General features: G+C 44.5%; 2 protein-coding genes across 2 annotated transcripts; both read right to left on the bottom strand.

Annotated features, from left to right (window-relative positions):
* Positions 1-2,787: 2,787 nt before the first annotated feature.
* LOC109767721 (acyl transferase 4) lies at positions 2,788-4,591 on the bottom strand. Its single transcript, XM_020326438.4, has 2 exons — positions 3,980-4,591; positions 2,788-3,878 (listed from the first exon to the last, which is right to left on the bottom strand). The coding sequence occupies exons 1-2, from the start codon at positions 4,409-4,411 to the stop codon at positions 3,036-3,038; spliced, it is 1,275 nt and encodes a 424-aa protein (XP_020182027.1). The 5' UTR covers positions 4,412-4,591; the 3' UTR covers positions 2,788-3,035.
* Positions 4,592-13,773: 9,182 nt separating this feature from the next.
* Positions 13,774-17,154, bottom strand: LOC109767720 (uncharacterized). Its single transcript, XM_020326437.4, has 7 exons — positions 16,589-17,154; positions 15,773-15,960; positions 15,285-15,635; positions 14,991-15,191; positions 14,830-14,900; positions 14,430-14,569; positions 13,774-14,328 (listed from the first exon to the last, which is right to left on the bottom strand). Exons 1-7 carry the CDS (start codon positions 17,055-17,057, stop codon positions 14,018-14,020), a joined length of 1,731 nt encoding a protein of 576 aa, XP_020182026.2. The 5' UTR covers positions 17,058-17,154; the 3' UTR covers positions 13,774-14,017.
* Positions 17,155-20,363: the final 3,209 nt, after the last annotated feature.

Below are 20,363 nucleotides of genomic sequence, written 5' to 3'. Positions count from 1 at the left end.
TCTCAAAAGTTTGTCATGACTGAATGATTGAATAAATTTACAAAATTGTAGTGCTGCTTGAAGATGAGAATAGACTACAGATGGTCCAATCTTTTTCTGGATTGAAAAACATAGAACCCAGCAGCAGCACTACATTTTTTTTGACAATGTTGGTTCAGGCATCAATTAAGTTGACATCACAGGCATGCTTACTATACTTTGTGTCACCTCTTTTTAGCTCAGATTCACATGATCCAACACAAGATTAACTGGTCCTGATTCAACATTCTAAGGAAATAGAATCAAAATTAAATGGTCTTGGTCTGAATCTTCTTCAGGCTTGTTCATCATTTACCTGAGAGAAACGTGGGACAAGGAGACAAGCAGTGTTTTGTAAGGCAGCTATCGCCCCTCTTCATTTCTGCTACAAAACAGCAGTGCTAACCTAGGTTTTATTTCTTTTCTGTTGGATTCATGCATTGTTGGGGCTTAGTGTTGTTTTGTTTGTATTCCAATTTTGTTGACATGAGGTGGATGAATGTTTTCTGTTGAGTTTGTCCTTTCAGTTGTTGCTTGCCCAGATTGTTCCAGTACAAGGCCTGTGGGATGTGCGTCGTGACTCAGTGGGTGTAATGACTGAATGAATAATTCTGCTCTGCAGATCCAATTCCAGTTCCAAGCTAAGCTCCTACATGTTACCAATTGTTTGAGTTTCAGACATTTTCTCCTGTATGTCTAACCTGGAAGAGCTGTCCATGATGTAACTTGAAGATCAGAAGAAAATTTATTCACATGATCCCATCTTGGAAAAATAATAAACCACCATCACTACAAATTTCGTTGAAAATGCCGAGTTTTGGGGGGTTGGATAGTAGAATCATGCACATTATTAGTTTTTGCAAGTAACAAGAAGTATTGGCAGAATCGCACAAATAGTGATTATAATCGAGAACGCTCTACTGCACGATGAGAGAAACGTTGGATGATCCTCCCAAGGCATGTAAGCTCAGATTAAAGTGATTTACCTTGTTCAGGTTTCAGTAAAACATGTTACATACGTCTAAAAATTAAATTAAATCAAGTGACAGTATCAATGCAGCAACCAAAAATGCTCATCTCACTTGCTCTACCTGTGTAGGAGTATTTCATTCAACCAAATATGGTTATCTCACGGCAAGCGTCTTCGGCCAGGTCGTCGACGACCATGGTGTCGTGGAGAAGACGGAGGAGGCCGTCAGATCCTCCAGGGCACCACCGAGGACTCTGGCCAGATGAAACTGCTGCTGAGTTTTTCTTTCTTTCTTTCTTTTTTAGGTGTGCGTCGTGCGTCGTGCGTGTAATGACCAAATGAACAAATCTACAGATCCAATTCCAATTCCATGGTGTATGATACACATTACCAGGTGCTCTAGCTTCTTGAAGATGAGAATAGACTACAGATGATCCAATCTTTTTCTGGATTGAAAAATATAGAAACCAGCAGCAGCACTAGAAATTTTAGTTGACATGTTGAGTGGTTCAGGCATCAATCTTTGTCACCTCTTTGTAGCTCACATTGACATGATCCAACACAAGATTAACTGGTTGTGATTCACCAGACTAATAAGACTAGAAGACCGTGGTAAGAAGATTCTAAGTAAATAGAATCAAAATAAGACTAGAAATTTTGTTGACATGTTGTGTGGTTGAGGCATCAATTTAAGTTGACATCACATGCATGCTTGCTATACTTTGTGTCACCTCTTTTTAGCTCACATTGATATGATCCAACACAAGATTAACTGGTCCTGATTCACCAGACTAATAAGAGTAGACGACCGTGGTAAGAAGATTGTAAGGAAATACGTAGAATCAAAGTTAAATGGACTTGGTCTGAATCTTCTTCAGGCTTGTTCATGATTTTACTGCTGGTCCATCACCGTTTGGTCCATCCTTGGGGTCAAGAGAGGCCAAGAGCCTGGCCTCCGCCCTCCGCAACAGCAGCGATAGAAGCATTCGCCTGACAGTGTAGGGGGACAAGCAGTAATCGAGACACCAAGTTGATAAGCAGTAACATCAGCTGGCTAGGTTGGAGGCGTTTGACTTAACACTCCTTTTGCTCTGTGTTTTGTCTCTGCTTCTTGTGTTTCGTTTCAGTTTTGTACATACTAGTGAACCTGCTGCTGTTTATGTTGGTTTAGGATTCCATTTCGTATCAAATATGTTGTTGTGTTTGTGCCATTATTTAGGTAGCTGTTGCTCTTAATTTCTCTTGATTATTATTGTCTCGAGGAAGGAAACAACATGCTAGTCATGTCTAACCTGCAAGATTTATCCATGCTGTAGCTGCTTGGAGATCGCCCAATCTTTTTCCTTTTTTGATTGAAAAAGAAACACGCAAATAGTTATTATAATCACCCTCTCTTGCAGGATACATAATCAGGAGATTATCCTTTTATGATATGATTCAACAGACCAAGACTACAATGAATATTCTAAGCAAAATTGTAAACGTTGGATTTCACCGGCAGACGGATCAAGATCTCCTACACCATCTCCTCCAGCAACAATTCCGGGGGAAAGATAATAGCCTTGTTTCTCTTTCTGCCCTCGCCATTGACAGTTGTGGCCGTCTTCTTCTCGCGATGCGATGAACGAATCGTCAACATATATATGGCACGGTTCTCAATCATCAATCCAAAAAGAAAAGAAAAAACAGAGCTCCTACACAACTACTGACTTGCATATAACACCCAACAAAGCATTTGAACCAAGAATGCAATTGCATAACACCCAACAAGCTTCTGGTTGACTGTCTACAATGAATGATTCACTTGGAACACATGACATTATTCTGCTGATTCACAATGTCAAATACATGTACAATGTAAGTATACAGACACAAAGAAAGAAGAACCCCTCAGTGATTTATTTGTTTGTTGGAAGCAAAACCTGGTGTGGAATACAACAACTACAACACACAACAAGATGAAGAATACAACAACAACAGCAACTCCAAATCCCACCTGTAATAATTCTGTAAAGTATGGAGGTAACCATGACGAACGCAAGCCCTCTTAGGCGAGCTTCTCCAGCTCCTGGGTGAAGACGGCGGCGTGCGGCTCCTCGACGCACTGGAGCACGAGCCGGATGCCCTGCTTCGGCTTGGGCGGCTTGAGGTACACCACCGACGGCACAATGTTGACGTCGTCGTTCAATGTGAAGACGTAGGTGGGCTCGCCGAAGCCGTAGTCGACGTCGTTGAACCCGACGTGGCTCCAGTCGGTCACCACCAGCGTGCCGTAGTCCAGCGACACGTTGTAGTGGCTGTCCTTGGCGCCGCCGCCCAGCCAGTCCAGGAACCGCGCCGACAGCGCGTCCTTGGCCTCCCGGATCGCCGTCACGATCTCCACCAGCGACGCCTCGGTCACCTCCTTGCTGGCCCTGGCGAGGCCGCCGGGGTACACGCAGTTGCCGTAGTAGCCGTCCGGCGACGGCAGGGAGCCGCCGAGCAGGTGGCGCGTGCCGGCGGCGAAGCCCAGGCGCACCTCGGCGTCGGGCGCGGACCCGATGGCCGCGGCCCGGCACTTGAAGATGATGGCGGTCACCACGTCGAAGGTGGAGCATCGCTGGGCCGTCTCGGCGGCGACCTGGTCCTTGACGCGCTTGATGCTGTCCAGCGAGATCTCGACGGTGGACTTGACGAAGTTGAAGGCCGTGAAGGACGGCGGCGGGCCGAGCGGCGGCTTGGGCGGGTTGGGGATGGCGTCGCGGGACCAGATCGGCTTGACCGACGGCTCCGGGAGCCCCCGCGCCATCTCGCCGACGGCCGTGAGGAACTGCGCCGCGCCCTGCCCGTCGAACACCAGGTGGCTGAAGCAAATGCCGACGGCGTACCCGCCGCAGCTGAACTTGGTGATCTGCAGCGCACGGAGAAAGATGTGAATTTTGAGTTCTTGCTGAATCGGGATCGGGATCTGCGGGACGAGATGAGCGCAAGTAAGGTGTAAATGCAATTGACCTGCGCGAGGAGGATCTGGTCCTCGAGCTTGTGGTCGGCGGGAGGGCGGGGGATGAGGTCGGCCTTGGGGATGGCGAGCGGGCGGTCCTCGAGGCCGTTGACGTCGGCGAGCGAGCAGCTGGCGGCGGCCTCCACGAACCAGACGCCCTCGCCGGTGCAGTCGACGAGGGGCTCGCCCGGGGACGGCTCGGCGATGCGGCCGGCCACCGGGTAGTAGGGGACGAGCGCCCTGGCGAAGCCCTGGCGCATGGCGGCCACCTGGTCGTCGGCGGAGGAGGGTGCGGACTGGAAGACCTGGATGAAGTCAACCATGACGCGGACGGCGGCGGTCTTGTCGATGGAGGAGAGCGGGAGCGTGCCTCCCGGGGTCGGCCCCGCCGGGGGCACGAGCGCCGGCGGCGACTTGGCGACGGTGGGCGCGGGCGCGGCCATGGTGGAGGGAGTGATTGGGTAGGTAGATCTTCCCCAGTTGGTTGGTTTGCAGCTCTGGCTAGCGAAGCACGTTGTAGTAGGAGTATAGTGAATGGATCAATGGAGGTTGTTGCCGTCGGTCGCTGGCATGGCACGTCCCAACCAAAGTTGTTGACTTTCTTAAGAAGAAGAAGAGAAGTTGTTAGGCAGATCTGATCTGTATGCGAGTGCTCTGCTACTGTTTGGTTTGTGGACTTCACATGGCCACTCATCTTATCTGGCTCTCTCATTTGGTGTTTGATGATACATTCACTAGAGAGTTTACACAAATAGCAAGCAATGGATCATCAAAATGGGAGGGAGTACACACCAACATCTCCATCTTGGGCTAGAGGGCAGTACATGTTGTTGAGCGAGGGAGCGAAACCAAATGTCTCCTCTTGAAGGCTGAGATGGAGCGGCGCCCCCAAGGAGCATCGTTAGTTGTTGATCTTGTCGACGAAGTAGACCAGATACCCCATATAGTGCACGGCGGTATGCGGACACGAGATGAGGGAAAACATATCCATCGAGGTCTCCCTTCACCCATCATCTTGATCTTCGTCACCTTTAATGGTGAGGGCCTCCATCCCTATAGCGACGTGCCTGTAATCGTCGCGGTAAATGTAGAAAGAACCTGCAATCTGTATATGTTGGTGCAAGGATAAGGGTTAAGGCCAGCTAGAAAATGGGTGGGTTGTCGAACCTCCTCCGATAACAACGACAACAACGGCGGCTCAATTCTCCTTCATTATTGTCGCCTCCTCGTATTATATGGTGCCACAGTAGCATTGTCTTTCTTTTCTGCCCCCATCATTAACTGGCATCTTCTTCTTCAAGTCCATGCACGACCCCATGGACTTATCATGACTTCTAGTGTGATATGCAGATGTGTTGACTTATATAAAGGGGTCTATGATTTGTGGAACAATTGAAAATGGCATCACTCCCTCCTCAAATTATATTTTTTACTAGTTGTCTACCTCTGGGACATTTCCTTCTCAGACACGTCTTCTTCTTCTTCAAGTCCATAGACGACCTCCATGGTTGCGCAAACTCAGGTCGACCCGACGGTTGGGAAAGAAGGGTTGGTGTGTCATTGAAGCTATACCATACAATTTTCTAAAGAACAAAATTAGAGATGGATTCATCAAATTCCATATTATTTCTGTTTTGTCCTGAGTTTCGAAGAAGAATTATATTGTGTTACTCAAATGAGGAACAAAAGAGAAAATCAAGTGTGACATACAAGCTACATAGGATCACATGCCCAAATTGTTTTTTAATAAATCACAGATTCAATGTTGACCTCTGCTTGGTGATATTTATGTATCGACATGTTTTCCATAATGTTATCTCATACTAAACTCTTCGATCTTGTTTAGTTGTGCTTGTTGTGCCTTGTTACCGGCATATGACATTGTGTGTATGATTATGAAGTCATATGCTGGGGCCACCAGAAATTCACTTCTATCATGGAGAAAGACCGCAAGGTCTTCTTGGAGCTAGGACCGAATCTCGGGCATTAGTGATTATCTACTGTATGTGATCGGGTGGTCTGCTACTGCTTTGGTTTGTGGACTTCACATGGCCTCTCTTGGCCACTGATCTTATCTGGCTCTCTCAATTGGTGTTTGATACATTCACTAGAGAGTTTACACAAATAGGAGTATTAAGAAATATGCCTAAATGGATCATCAAAATGGGAGGGAGTACACATTGACATCTTCATCTTGGGCTTGAGGGTTGTACATGTTGAGCAAGGGAGTGACATCAAATGTCTCCTCTTGAAGGTTGAAATGGGCCGGCGCCCGCAAGGAGCATCGTTAGTTGTTGATCTTGTCGATGGAGTAGACCAGATACCCCATATAGTGCACGGCTGTATGCGGACACGAAATGAGAGAAGACAGGTCCATCGAGGTCTCCCTTCACCCATCATCTTAATCTTCGCCACCTTTAATGGTGAAGGCCTCCATCACCATAACGATGTGCCTGTAATTGTGGCGGTAAATGTAGAAAGAACGTCTACATCTTGAAATTTGGTTTTAAAAATTGTCCAATTTCATTTTCAGGTTGCGTCTGGGCAGCACACCAACTGACAGAACTCTTTGCGCTTTGTGCATGAGCTCTCTGTAGAAATATATCAGAAAATTTACTGCGGAGGCAACCAAAAACGAATTAAGCCTGATTTGGGCACTAGTTTTCAACTCACTGAGACGGCTCAGGAAAGTGGCCGGTCGGTGGGACAAACTACTGGGCCGGCTAAACAGGAACGCTAACTACCTGTCATAATGACTTTGATCGAATGTTCCCTGCAACCAACATACGGTGCAGATACATCTGGAAATACACAAGATGATGCTGATCCCAATGTGTTTGGACGGCGGTGATATAGGGTGCATATGAGCATGGGCTCAGAAATGAATATCCCGGAAAAAAAACCCCGGCTTTATGCGCAACCCAAAAGCTCACATTCTTTTTATCTTTCATATTTCCTTAACTCTATATCATGATAGTCTCACGCCATAATCAACATTAGTATCAATAACTAGAAAATAGAAGTTAGGCTCCAACCACAAGCTCACGACAAAATAGAGACACATAAATTTCAGAATTAGCTTAACTTGCTTAAATAGTTAAGACGCCACCTTAAATACAGTCTTCGAATCACTTGATGCTTTCGGCCAAGTTGAAATATACATAGACACCTGGTCCTACAACAAAGATGTGACTAAAACATATAGATATATTCAATGTTGACAAGAAAATACCATTGAACTTTCACTAAAGCTGAGTACTGTCTCCTACATTCTCAATATCAAAAGAAAAACATATCTCAAATCAATATTTGTAATAAACTATACTTTTGTACTGAACTTTTTTGGCTCGGGGCGATGTAAAATAACTATTTTTGTACTGAACTTTTATATATATATATATTTTAAATTAAGTGATCATATTATAATTTCAATTAATACAATTTTTATTACTCAGTCACATAAGAATGTTTTTAAATAATATATTCTTCATTATTATACAATTGTAATGTATATCAATGAAAGTTTTGGTTCTACATAATTTAAATTGTATGATTTACCAAATCTCTTTCTTGTTAAAAAAATCCTTCAAATTAATTTTCTAATATTGCATAAACTATATAGTGTATACATATATATATATATATATGTGTGTGTGTGTGTGTGTGTGTGTGTGTGTGTGTTTGTCCATATATCTTTTAATATTATTGAATAACATGGTAGATATTTCTAAATTATACACACGAACAAATATTTTAATAGTGGTTTCTAGTATATGTTAGGCAACCATATTGATAGAAACTTTTAGAGTATAGCAAATGTGACTTACAGGTTGGGTTCAGTAATAGAATCATCGAAGAACCAAACATGTTGATTGTACTTTTGCACAAGCTTTGATTATCTGACATGCTCATCTAGATTCACTTGGCTTGATTTGGTGCAAATGAGAAGTGAATGAAAGTTTACGCCTTGAAGAAGTGGGAGTCGACCTTGAGCCTTTGCGTTCATGCCCATGGACATGATGTAGATCTTATCATGGAAGCTTCTTGTAATAATAAGTACCCCCTTGCTATAAGTTCATCTTGTTTCTATGTTTGGTCCTTTGCAACCATGATTCCAACCATGATTGTTCTCCTTTGATCCCCTTTCTCAGACAAGTTAAAGCACTTGCCTTCCGGAGATCAATTCACCAGTCCAACCTCTATCCCGATCTACCTTCGAGTATTGCCCTCTGTTATCTCAAGGATATCGTGCCATTGCACTACCTCTTAGGAATTCTTCTTGGAATAATACTTCTCACCGATTTAGTCACTCCATAGTTTTGAATTGTCCGTCACTCGAGGACTCTAACAATTGACTTGAATCCACATTGTGATTCAGTACTCCTACTTTGTTCCTGGGAAGTTTAATACCCCATCATGTCATTCCTAGCCTGATCGGCTATATCATTATCGTGCTAATTTAAACTGTACTACCCGGTCCTTCTTCCTGGTGCACATTTCTGACAATGAGCTAAGCCTTGTCAAACTTTCGTCATCATATTGTTCTGCTTACACAACATGACAGAATCCAAGCTCGCATCATATCCGTGGTTCCCTTGACCTTTAGCTTGACCATTCCATCTACTTTGATCATCTTACTGATCGATTGCATCTTCATGAAACCTTCGACAAAATGTGTCTTGATCATCGTCACCATTTTGACTTCTTCCAATAGGTCAATTGAATTCATGATGAGAAATACCATCCTTGACCCTCGATGATTTGTGTTATCATCGATAACATTCTTGCCTTCCCTCCAACACAAACTTGTTCATGTTTTGTGTTGTACCTTTAGTTCCTTGCTACCCAGCTTATGTGATGTTCTACCTTGGAGTATTACCATCTTGTATGGCAAGAATGTCGTGAGAATTTCACCACCTCTTAAAAATTCTTGATACAAGTGATACTTATCGCCATCACCATTCTTTTCTTGGTCCCCATGTTGTTTCTAACCTGAATACCGACAAATGGACCGTGATGTGTTAATTCAAAACTTCTATCAACCCTATTGCCTTGAAGTTAATGAACAACAATTCCATTCTTAATGTGTTGGTTGTTGAATCACCATCCTAACATTGAACGTGCTTCTCAATCCACATTTCCCGGGTGCACTTTTTGACCAGTGTTTAATTGTGGATGTTTTCCTCGAGCATATGCATTATATCATTTGGTCCGATCATTGCTATCACCTTGTTCACATAACTGTGGAAATCCATCTTTAAGGAAATCTTGATGAATTGTTGCTGAGCCTATCAGCCACATACTCATCTTCTCTGTGGTTCATGATGAGCATGTAAGCTAATATTGGAAACTTCTAAAAGCATTGTCATTGAGCCTAGCTCATGAACTATATGTTTGATGCAAGAAGTATCTTCTCTAAGTTCACATGCATTGGATGCAAGTTACTGTCTTGAATATGAGAAAAGTTGTTTCGCTTCCTCTGGAATTGTTCTAATTCATTCATGCATCTGCAAAGTATTCTATGGTTTGATAGATTTGCTACCTTCACTCCATATGTATTTCCTAACACACGAAGCCACTGATTGATTTGTTTGAGGAAAAGGAGTTCATTCGTAAGAGCTAATATGGACTTACACTTGGACTTTGATATCCTTGATGATGGTTCCTAACTAGAACTCGGTTGCTTTTCACTGTAAGACTTCCATGTGGTCATGATTGTCTTGGGCAGTGTGCTCATGTATGTCTTGCAATCTAGCTCATGTTTCGGAACTTGTTTCCATAGTTCATTTCCCGAGAATCTTGCAATGTCATCTCATCAATTTGTGTTGCACCCTTTTCTTCTTGGGCATTGCATAATATAAATTGTGGAAATTATAGAGTACAGTAGGAATTATGTGGAAACAATTATGAACCTTGTCTTGATAGTACCCAAGTGAATGGTTTGCTCTTCATCATACTAACCCATCTCACAAAGTTTTGTTAAGTTTTGTGTGATTGAAAATTTCAAGTTTTGGGTGAGATATCGATATGGGAAGAATGAAGAGTGGCAAGACCCTAATCATGGGGATGCCTCTTGATAACCCACAAGTATAGGGGATCGCAACAGTTTTCGAGGGTAGAGTATTCAACCCAAATTTATTGATTGGACACAAGGGGAGCCAAAGAATATTCTCAAGTATTAGCAGCTGAGTTGTCAATTCAACCACACCTGAAAGACTTAATATCTGCAGCAAAGTATTTAGTAGCAAAGTAGTATGGAAGTAATGGTAACGGTGGCAAAAGTAACGGTAGCAGTTTTGTAGCAATTGGAACAGTGGCAACGACAAAGTAACGTAGCAAAGATCAATATGTGAAGAGCTCGTAGGCAATGGATCAATGATGGATAATTATGTCGGATGGCATTCATCATGCAACAGTTATAACCTAGGGTGACACAGAACTAGCTCCAATTCATCAATATTGTAGGCATGTATTCCGAATATAGTCATACGTGCTTATGGAAAAGAACTTGCATGACATCTTTTGTCCTACCCTCCCGTGGCAGCGGGGTCCTAATGGAAACTAAGGGATATTAAGGCCTCCTTTTAATAGAGAACCGGACCAAAGCATTAGCACTTAGTGAATACATGAACTCCTCGAACTACGGTAATCACCGGAAAGAATCCCAATTATTGTCACCTTGGGTATGCGGATCATAACTCGTAATAGGTGTCTACAACTTGCAAGATAGGATCAAGAACACAAATATATTCATGAAAACATAATAGGTTCAGATCTGAAATCACGGCACTCGGGCCCTAGTGACAAGCATTAAGCATAGCAAAGTCGTTGCAATACCAATCTCGGAACATAGTGGATACTAGGGATCAAACCCTAACAAAACTAACTCGATTACATGATAAATCTCATCCAACCCATCACCGTCCAGCAAGCCTACGATGGAATTACTCACGCACGACGGTGAGCATCATGAAATTGGTGATGGAGGAAGGTTGGTGATGATGATGGTGATGAATCCCCCTCTCCGGAGCCTCGAACAGACTCCAGATCAGCCCTCCCGATGAAGAATGGGAGGCGGCGGTGGCTCTGTATCATAAAACACGATGAATCCTTCTCTTTGATTTTTTTCTCCCCGAACGTGAATATATAGAGTTGGAGTTAGGGTCAGAGGAGGTCCAGGGGACCCACAAGGTAGGGGGCGCTCCCTCCACGCTTGTGGACAGCAGGGGGTCCCCTCTGGTTGATTCTTTTGCCAATATTTTTTATTTATTCCAAAAATATTCTCCGTAAATTTTTAGGTCATTCTGAGAACTTTTATTTCTGCACAAAAATAACACCAAGGCAATTCTGCTGAAAATAGCGTGAGTCCAGGTTAGTTCCATTCAAATCATGCAAATTAGAGTCCAAAACAAGGGCAAAAGAGTTTGGAAAAGTAGATACGATGGAGACGTATCAACTCCCCCAAACTTAACCCATTGCTTGTTCTCAAGCAATTCAGTTGACAAACTGAAAGTGATAAAGAAAAACTTTTACAAACTCTGTTTGATCTTGTTGTTGCAAATATGTATAGCCAGCATTTAGGTTTTCAGCAAAGATTATGAACTAACCATATTCACAATAACATTTAGGTCTCACATTTACTCATATCAATGGCATAATCAACAAGCGAGCAATAATAATAAATCTCGGATGACAACACTTTTTCAAAACAATCATGATATGATATAACAAGATGGTATCTCGCTAGCCCTTTCTGGGACCGCAAAACATAAATGCAGAGCACCCCTGAAGATCAAGGACTGACTAAACATTGTAATTCATGGTAAAAGAGATCCAGTCACAGTCGTACTCAATATCAATTAATAGCAAAGCATACAAATGACAGTGGTGCTCTCTAACCGGTGCTTTTTATAAGAGGATGATGACTCAGCAGTAAAAGTAAAAGTAAATAGATAGGCCCTTCGCAGAAGAAGTGCCGCCATCCGTTCGAGGGTCGCCATTGCGAGAACCAAACCCTACTTATCTAAGCCGAGGCACCAGGAATACCCTCCTCACCACCGCCCGCTGGAGCGGCAGGCGGAGGGAAGGCGAAACCACGGTCTAACCAGCGAAGATCAAAGGGAAAAATGCTTTCCCTAGTCGCCTTTGCTAGAGGGGAAAGAAAAAGCTTCGCTCTCAATGAGGCCCGCCGGCCCAAAGCCATGTGATCTGTGTAGCGCAGTGGCGGGCGCGCCCCCTCCTCCCGCCTCATCTTTTCCTAACGCACTGCTCCCTCCCTCTCCCCCCCGTTGACGCAGCACCGGAGGCTCGCTGTCGCCGGACTTGCTCATGGTTGCAGCACCCCATCCATGTCGTGGACCATTGGTGCACTGGTTCTGCGTCCCCCCCCACCTCCTCATCTTCCCCAAATGCGTTGCTCCCAGTTGACGCGGCACCTGCGGCTCGCCATCGTCGGACTTTCTCGTGGCTGGAACGAATCCTGGCCGTCCATCGCCGAAACGAAAGGTTGAAAATATTTATAGAGTTCTTTGTCAGTAGGCATACGTGTGAGTTGGATAACAGCTTTGTGGCATGTCGGCCGACGATCTTCCTCTGCTAGAACTCATCATCATCAACGTCCTTCAACATGGTCGGAGAAGAGAGAACGCTGCCCCCTACCATGCACTCCACCGCAAGACGCCAAAGTATAACGTCAGCATCACTCATGCGAGTGTCATGCATCGACCATCAGCCACAAGACTCCCCTGTTACGGAGCTCTGGGAGTTGATCGAGCCACCTGCTCATCGGCGCCGACCACGACACTGACACTGGCGAGATAGGAGGAAAGGAGAGGCATATTATTTTGGCGCGACACCATCCCCAACATCAAAACGGTGTCCTTGCAACTACAAAAAAAGTGTCCTTAAAACACCTATGACAGCCCTATAAACACATCAGAGTTGAGGAACTAGGGCTACCTCCCCCTCATTTCCCCAGAGTGGCAAACAGGGAAGGGAGGAGCAAACTATTGTCGCCATTATCGCCTTGTTAGTGGGGGAGAGTGGATTAAATATTTGTAAAGTTAGAGACAAGGGAAGGTGTAGTTAGAAGAAAAACACTTGACGGCACAACTTCTGGTGCATATGTGTTTATTTTCTTTTGTTTGTTTTCTTTACTACATAACCTTATCTTTTGTTGTATAATATTGGTGAAAGAACTATATTGTAAGATAGGTTTAGGTGAAATAATTACATTGTAAGCCATGATGAGTGCATTCTGTACTCACCATTTCTCGGAGTTTAACTCAGAATAATTCCACTAATTTTTGAACTCAAAATATTGAACTAACTGTTGTAGGGTCATTAGGTGTTTATTTTCACTCCCAAGGACTTTTCACGATGAATTGAGTCAGACCGAGTATATATAGCTTACGAAAATGTGGGCCATCATCATCATCATCATCTTTGTTGTTGTAATGGGCGAGGCGGATGTTGGTTGCATGGGCGGAGCTACAAGGGAACATTGGTGTACATATGTACACCCATTAATTCTGGCAAGAAAACATAGGTAGGCAGATAAAAAAACGTATACATTGGAAAATAGCTATGAAATTTGTAAAACCATGAACTCTGAACACCCATTCCAGTAAAACCTGGCTCTGCCAATGGTTGCTGGAGACAGAGTTGTAAGCTTCATCCGGTTAGAGAAAAATCTAGTTTTTGAACTTGCAGATATGATTTTTCACCGAGTTGTGATACCATGACTATATGGTCCTAGGATACTGGTTCAAGATAAAACCTTTGTTCTAAAGAGGGGAAACAGATATCGATCCATCGAACTCTTACTCTGTCTCATCACCCTTTTATCTCAAGCTTCAAACAAGAGTTACACTATACCTCCTGTAAAAAAGAAGAGGTATACTACACCTAGATCAGCACCAGAAACTCTGGACTGCAACTTGAGAGTTTGCTAGCACTTTGTTATTCTTGGAAATCCCTTACATAACCTAAAACTGTACAACAAAACACTCGATTTTGCAAAACCCGCCTTCCTACATAAGCTTTGGAACTTAATCCTCCTGCAGAGGCAAAGGGAGAGGTAGAGTCTTGAGCACATCTCTGAGGGCGTACTGTATGCTATCACATTTGTGATCAGACATCAAGTTGCCAGACAACAGTATCCGCTGGAAATTCTCCCCGGCATCACCTCTCCAGAGCGTGTACGACTCGTCCTCGACACCGTTTATATTCTCGACGTCCCGCTGGAGGTAATACAGCGTCCCTGGGAGGAAGAGATCCTCAGGCACATACACGTCTTCTTCACCGTCAGGCTTCAAAACTTTCGTCGGGCCCTGAAGACGGGGCGGGTCTTTCACAGAATCTGACAGGAGCAAGAGTCACGCCAGATTCAGTATGATAAAAAGCCTAATAAACACCCTAATGGATGATCCAAGACCCACATTCCTATCATATTGGACTTACCACCGGAGCTAGCTGATGTTACAACTTTGGCGTAATCGGCAAGTTTGTTGGCCACATCTTGGATGGAGGAAACGACAAGCTTAGCATTAGTCACAATATCCACTATATGCTTCCAGTCTTCCTTCTCCAAGACTTTGGCCCTACAAAACAGCCTGATTCAGAAACATGTATGCAGATACATCCAAAAGTCTGTCTTAAACTTCAGAACTTGGAGTGCTAAACTGCTAATCATAACAACATGCTACCGGGGAAAAGGGGCTATTCAAAGAAAGTTCAATCACCACAGCAAGAAGGATAATCACTCAGCAGGTTCTCTTTGCCCAAGCAACCTGAAGAAAATTTCCTGACATGTAATCTACAAATGTTTTGTCATTTGCTGCACTTCAGTTTCAGTGCTTACCAATCTGTTTCAATTATTTCATTTCGCAATCTTGCCAGCGAAGCTGCACTTAACCTAGGAACTATGTCATCCTGCAAGACAGAAGACATGTCAACTACAAAGTTCAGACAGGGGAAGCAGCCAAAACAAGATTTATATACCAACGGAAACCCGAAACGAACCTGCAGTACAACAGTGGTGACATAGCTTGCGCAACTCTCAGCTATCTCTCTCGATACACAGGGTGGGACTCCAAATCCAACAGCTGAAACTATGTCTGGACTAAATCCAAGCTCCTCCTTCGACTTCTTCCTTAGCATTATGGCAAGCAAGGCAGCTGAAGCTCCTCCAAGGGAGTGGCCCACCAACCGCAACTTGTAGTCCTGCTTGCTTTGAAGAAAATTACAGAAGGAAATAAGCAGAGGAAATTAAAGGAAGAGGCAGATATTATGCCTAAAATACTAGCTATTTCCCACCTTGTGTTTTTCCAAACATTTTCTGATGATGCTCAACTCATGGCGTAGGTACCATCGAGCGGCCTCGTATGTTCCAAAGTGTGTTGAGAAACCTTTAGGTGACACCTTCTTATCGCTCAATGCAACCAAATCGGTGACAAGGTCATAAACCGTATGGGTTCCACGAATCCCAAGGATGACCAGTTTAGCACGTGGATCGATGCCGATGTAATATCCAGGTCTGAAAATACTAGAATCCTTGACAAACTTCAAAACATTCCTCGGCCGGAGCATGCTATGCTTTGCAAGCCCAGTGGCACTGCCCTTATAGCAACCCTTTGCGAGCTCAAGGTGATAAATTAATTCTTGGACCTAGAAAAATGGGAAAGAGGTGAAACCCATCAGACGCGCAAGCTAGTGCATTTATGGATGGTCTGTCAGAAGCATAAACAGTCAATATAGAGTCTAAATCTAACATTTCGAAGAGTACAACAATATGCAGGACATACCTTCTTATTGGAGGATATCTGGACGCCCTTGAAAGCTTGAGCATTCTTTGCAGAAGCTTGGGTAAGGTAAATGAGGTAGAGACCGACGGTAAGATCACTGAGGCTCCAGTCCTGTATGCTCACCTTGCTGTGCTGGAGGTCACTTATGATCTCGCTAAAAGTGCGGGTGCTTGCGGGGATGTTGTCAGCTGCATGCATCCAGATTGCATGATGTTAGCTTCTCTTTAGCTTTGTAATTAAAGAGATCTGATTGGAGCAAGTTCTATTGCAGAAAAACAACCTAGTTAGCCAGTTATGACTAACAATCGAAATAGTCATGTCTGCAACCGCAGCGATCAGCGAAATTGTTCGTTTGCCCTAACATTGCGAAGTTAGAACGTGATGACCCCCAAATGTGGTAGTGTAGTTACTCCCTCCGCCCCAAAGAAATGTGACGCTGATTTAGTACTAGTCTGCAACACTTATTTTGAGACGGAGGGAGTACCTAGTAGTACCTGACTGATTTCAGTGTGGCATACATACATACATACATACATGCATACATACATAGGATAGGAGTAGTGATTTTGGGGGCAGGTTGATCAAATTTATCCATAAAAGATTCAGGCTTGTTGTAAAAAAGGGACATTTTAGCAACAGCAATGCAAGATCTGGATTATTCCTAGTAGAGATTTCCTAAATAAAATCCTAATCCATGTGTCTCGATCTGTCCGGGAGCTTGATTATCGAAATGTATTCTACTACGTACTAGAGCAGCACACGAACAGTTAGAGGCAGCAATGGAGGAGAAAAGAAAAGAGGGTTGCTTTTACTCACAGGCGAATGGCTTCCAGTTGTAGTGCTTGTAGAGCTGCAGCGCCGGCTCCAGGGCCTTGGTCAGCCAGGCCACGTCGGGCCGCCAGGACGTCCAGGGCAGCCCGGCGCCCTCGTCGTCGTCGTCGGAGCCCTCCCGCTTGGCCCTCTTGGCGTCCAGGGCAACGGCCGCCGCCGCCGCCGCCCGGGCCCTGGCCTTGTCGTCGTCCTCCGGCTCGGCTGGGGTGGTTGTCCCGCCGAAGAGGAGGCGGGTGAGCGCGGGCGGGAGGATGGTGGGGCGGCTGCGGTGGCGGGTGAGGAGGAGGCGGGCGCGGGAGAGCAGGTGCTTGGCCGCCATGGCTTTTTGCTGGATGGGGTTTGGGGGCGGTCGGCGGGAGTTAGAAGAAAGGAGAAGCGAGGAGAGGGTTCTCTTCTTGTCCGATGGAGGAGAGGTAGAGCACGGCCGTGGCTGGAACGAATCCTGCCCGTCCATCGCCGGAACGAAAGGTTAGGAGTATTTGTAGAGTTCTTTGTCACGCCACACACCGATGAGGAAGGGCATATTATTTGGATGCCCTTGAAAACACCTGTCTACGCATCCAAGTTGAGGCACCGGATCCCCTTACTTCATGCCGCTGAGATGGCAAGCGTCGAACAAAGAATTGATGGCATCCACTCTGTCTCCTTCTTTCATCATTGTCTTCATCTTTTCGATGGCATCCCACGAGCAGGAAGAGTCCGTTGGATACGAGCGAGGGAGACCGCTACTCCACCTCCGTCGTCTAGCCCGAAGGAGCAAGTCACCGTTTCATGCCAGCTCGCGGAGGAGTGTCGAGTTCCTCCAAAGAGGCGCGCAAGGGAGCACGACAGATCGACCATCGTGGGCGACAACTTGTCATACCATCCATGCGACTGCGCCATCCGCCGTTAAAACGCTCATAACCGTGCCCTGCCATGATGAGCCCATTCTAGGCCATGCAAAGGACCCACAATACCATGCATTAAAGGGCCCAAGGTCCCCAATCTATCCGAATGACAACAGGGTTTACGTTCGATCACTCCGATAAAGTTCATTCACTCGGACGGTCATCATCCGCTCGGGTAGATATCATCCTTTTTCATCTCTAAGAATAGCCCCCGCCGTGTCCCTAAGCAGATCATGATCAAAAGAAGCAGCAACATCCAGTTTAACAAAGTCCAAAGGGGGCCTGGTCCATCCTCCTATTTTACCGATTGCCTTATGGGAGTGGGCATTGACATAGTTAGACGTTATAGCATGTGGCCCGTCAAAGTTTGTGATACGTTATAAACGTATCTTCTTTTCCAAACATTTTTTTCTCTTTGTTTTAGACTCTAATTTGCATGATCTGAATGAAACTAACTCGGCTAACTTTGCTTTTAGCGAAACTACCTTGGTGTTGTCTTTGTGCAAAAATAAAACTTCTCAGAATTGGACGAAACTTTACAGAGAATTTTTCTGGAATATATAAATAATATCAGCGAAAAGATCTGCTAGAGGGGTCCACCACGGAGCCCTAGGGTGCGCCACCTAAGCTTTTGGGCCCCTAGAACCTCCGTTTGCCCTACCTCTGGCCATATAAGTTATGTCTCGCGGAGAGAAAAATAGAGGAGAAAGTTTCATCGCGTTTTACGATACAGAGGCGCCACCACCTCATATTCTTTATCTGGAGGGCTGATCTGGAGTCCGTTCAGGGCTCCGGAGAGGAGGATTCGTCGCCATTGTCATCAAACAACCCTTCTCCCTCAACAAGCCCATGATGCTCACCACCGAGAGTGGGTAATTCCTTCGTAAACTTGCTGGACGGTGATGGAGATGGATAATATTTGTCATGTAATCAAGTCAATTTATAATTAGGGTTTGGTCCCCAGTATCCACTATGTTCTGAGATTGGTATTGCTATGACTTTGCTATGCTTAATACTTGTCACTAGCGCCCGAGTACCATGATTTCAGATCTTAAACTATTATGTTTCCATGAATATAAGAGTGTTTTGGATCATATCTTGCAAGTTGTATGCACCTATTATGTGTTATGATCCATAGACTCCAAAGTGATAGCAATTGGGACCTCCTCCGGTGATGACCGTAGTATGAGGAGTTCATGTATTTATTATGTGTTAATGCTTTGTTCTGGTTCTCTATTCAAAGGAGACCTTAATTACTCTAAGATTTTCATTAGGACCCCGTTGCCACAGGAGGGTTGGACAAAAGATGTTATGCAAGTTTTTATTATAAGCACGTATAGCTATATACGGTATACAGGCCTACATTGAATTTGATGAGTTGGAGCTAGTTCTGTGTCACTCTAGGTTGTGACTGTTACATGGTGAATGACATCCACACAATTATTCATCGATGATCCAATGGATACACTTCGCTAATATTAAAACTATCAAATTAATGTTCTACAAAAAAAATTGCTGCAAAAAGATATCCTTACAGGTGTGGTTGAATTAACAAAGTTCACCTAACTTAGGTGATCCAATGCCTACAAAAGATGCCACTTATGTGGCGGCAGGAGGCTAGGTGCATGTTACAAAGTTTACCTAACTTGTAGTGAGATCTGTGTCGATCTTCATGACGACTTTATGGAGTGGGCGGTATGTTCCATTTAATTAGTGTTATAGTTTGTGGTTTGATAATGTTGCACACACAATTATCTAATTTTTGTTTTCTTTTTATCATGCTCAGGGTATCCCTTGTTGGGGAAGGGAGGAGTTCATGCAGTGTGACCAACCTGGCCATCGATGAGGAGTGGACAATTCAGTTCGACATGATGCAGTTAAAAAATGGTATTTACTTGACCCTCACTCACACCAAAGGAGAGAGGGAGAACATAATTCGATGGTCGAAATTGGATTGAATTGCCACAGAATTCAGGATGCAAGTTGGGAATTCGTTCTTACCTTTTCTTGACGAATTTGAGGAGGGTCATCCGGGCGACAACAGAATATATCTGTGGTAAGATGTCCAACAATCACCGTAGTACATACTTTCGGTGATGACCAGGATGTCATGCATATATGTATTGGTTTCTGGGCCACTTTATTGACATATATGTTTTTATATACTTATTTTATTGTACCGTGTAATTACTAGACATTACAGAGTTGTTGAACATATATATGTTTACTGATTTATGTTTTACTAATATTATTGCTTGATAACAATTAGCTTGTGGTTAACTTATCCTGCAATTTATGATCTTGGTTTCTTGCAAAACGCAGCCATGGATGCACATATTTTTAATTTGCATGGCAAGCCCGCCACCATTGTTTTATCTTTAAGCACCGGCGAGCATGACTGTGCGCCCGCCACAACAGAGGCTCTACCAATGGCGAACGGGCGCCCACCATTGATGCGGTTATAGCAGTGGCGAGAGGTTGGTGGCGGGCAAGCATGTGAGTTTGGCCCGTCACTGCTGGCATTTTTGCGCCCGCCACTGCTAGGTATTCATGTCGTAATGTGGTACTCATGTCACTGCTAGAGTGCCAAGGTCACATGTTGCAGCATACAGGGGGAGAAAGCACTACACAAGCTAGAATGTGCTTGTTGTTGCTTACTTCAATCTGAAGTTCACATATGTGCTCGCTGGCTGGGAAGGGTCAGCACATAATGCTAACATTCTCAATGACAGCATGAGTCGTCCTGATGGCATCAACATTCCCGGTGTTAAGATCTACCTAGGAGATGCTGGCTATGCATGTCGCCTAGGTCTTCTTTCGCCCTCTAGGAAAACCTGGTGCCATTTGAATGAGTTTGTTGGTAGGAACTATCC

The sequence above is a fragment of the Aegilops tauschii genome, chromosome 4, assembly GCF_002575655.3.
Source record: "Aegilops tauschii subsp. strangulata cultivar AL8/78 chromosome 4, Aet v6.0, whole genome shotgun sequence".
Lineage (NCBI taxonomy): Eukaryota > Viridiplantae > Streptophyta > Magnoliopsida > Poales > Poaceae > Aegilops > Aegilops tauschii.
The sequence above is the reverse complement of the archived record's forward strand: the minus strand, read 5'-3'. Positions and strand labels throughout refer to the sequence as shown.